Here is a 959-nt window from a genome sequence, read left to right as displayed (position 1 = left end):
AAAAGTAAAGAACAATGCTAGAAGCATCATATTTTCTGATTATAATGTATATTTTAAAAACTATAGTAATTTTAAAAGTATTATACTGACATAAAGACAAACACATAGATCAACAGAACCAGAGAGCCCAGAAATAAATCTATACATATATAGTCAACTACAATGGGAAAGGATAGCCTCTTTAACAGTGGTGTTGGGAAAACTGAATATCCATAAGCAAAACAGTGAAATTACTTCTTACTTACACAAAAATCACTTACACATACACAAAAATCAACTGAAAATTAAAGACTTCAATATAAACCCTGAAACTGAGTTGTGTGTACCTTAGCTGGGAAGGACAGATTGAGGTTGGCAATCCATCAAGGATAGTAACTACCATGGCTTCCAGTGCTTTGGCCAAACCTCAGATGCGTGGCCTCTTGGCCAGGCGCCTGTGGATTCATATTGTTGGAGCATTTGTTGTATCCTTGGGGGTCGCAGTTTTCTATAAGTTTGCTATGGCTGAACCAAGAAAGAAGGCATATGCAGATTTCTACAGAAATTATGATTTTATGAAAGATTTTGAGGAGATGAGGAAGGCTGGTGTCTTTCAGAGCATAAAATAATTTTGAAATACAAAGAATTTCTTTGGGTTGATTTACATAGACATTTGTCACTGACCTGTGTCCCTGAACTATGAATGAGTGATAAATAAACTATTAATAATTTTTTTTAAAAACCCTGAAACTATAAAACTCCTAGAAGAAAACACAGAAAAAAGTTTCATGACATTGGTGTTGGCAATGATTTCGTGAATATGACTCCAAAGCAAAGGCATTAAAAACAAAAGCAGACTACAGTAGAAGATCTGCTAAGTTGACCACTCAAAAGACTACAACAAACTGGTCAATATACAGAGGTGGTCAACATAAAGAACTTCCATTGAGTACATGTGGTGCATGTCTGATCTGTGAAAA

The 959-nt window shown here is 34.9% G+C and overlaps 1 protein-coding gene across 1 annotated transcript; it reads left to right on the top strand.

The window, feature by feature from the left end:
• The first annotated feature begins 355 nt into the window (after positions 1 to 355).
• Positions 356 to 608, top strand: LOC111727402 (cytochrome c oxidase subunit 6C-like). The gene has a single exon (XM_023517125.1). The coding sequence runs from the start codon at positions 381 to 383 to the stop codon at positions 606 to 608; it is 228 nt and encodes a 75-aa protein (XP_023372893.1). The 5' UTR covers positions 356 to 380.
• The last annotated feature ends 351 nt before the right edge of the window (positions 609 to 959 follow it).

Source organism: Otolemur garnettii, unplaced genomic scaffold, assembly GCF_000181295.1.
Source record: "Otolemur garnettii isolate 467f Iridium unplaced genomic scaffold, OtoGar3 scaffold00104, whole genome shotgun sequence".
NCBI lineage: Eukaryota > Metazoa > Chordata > Mammalia > Primates > Galagidae > Otolemur > Otolemur garnettii.
This window is presented reverse-complemented; position numbering and strand designations above follow the sequence as displayed.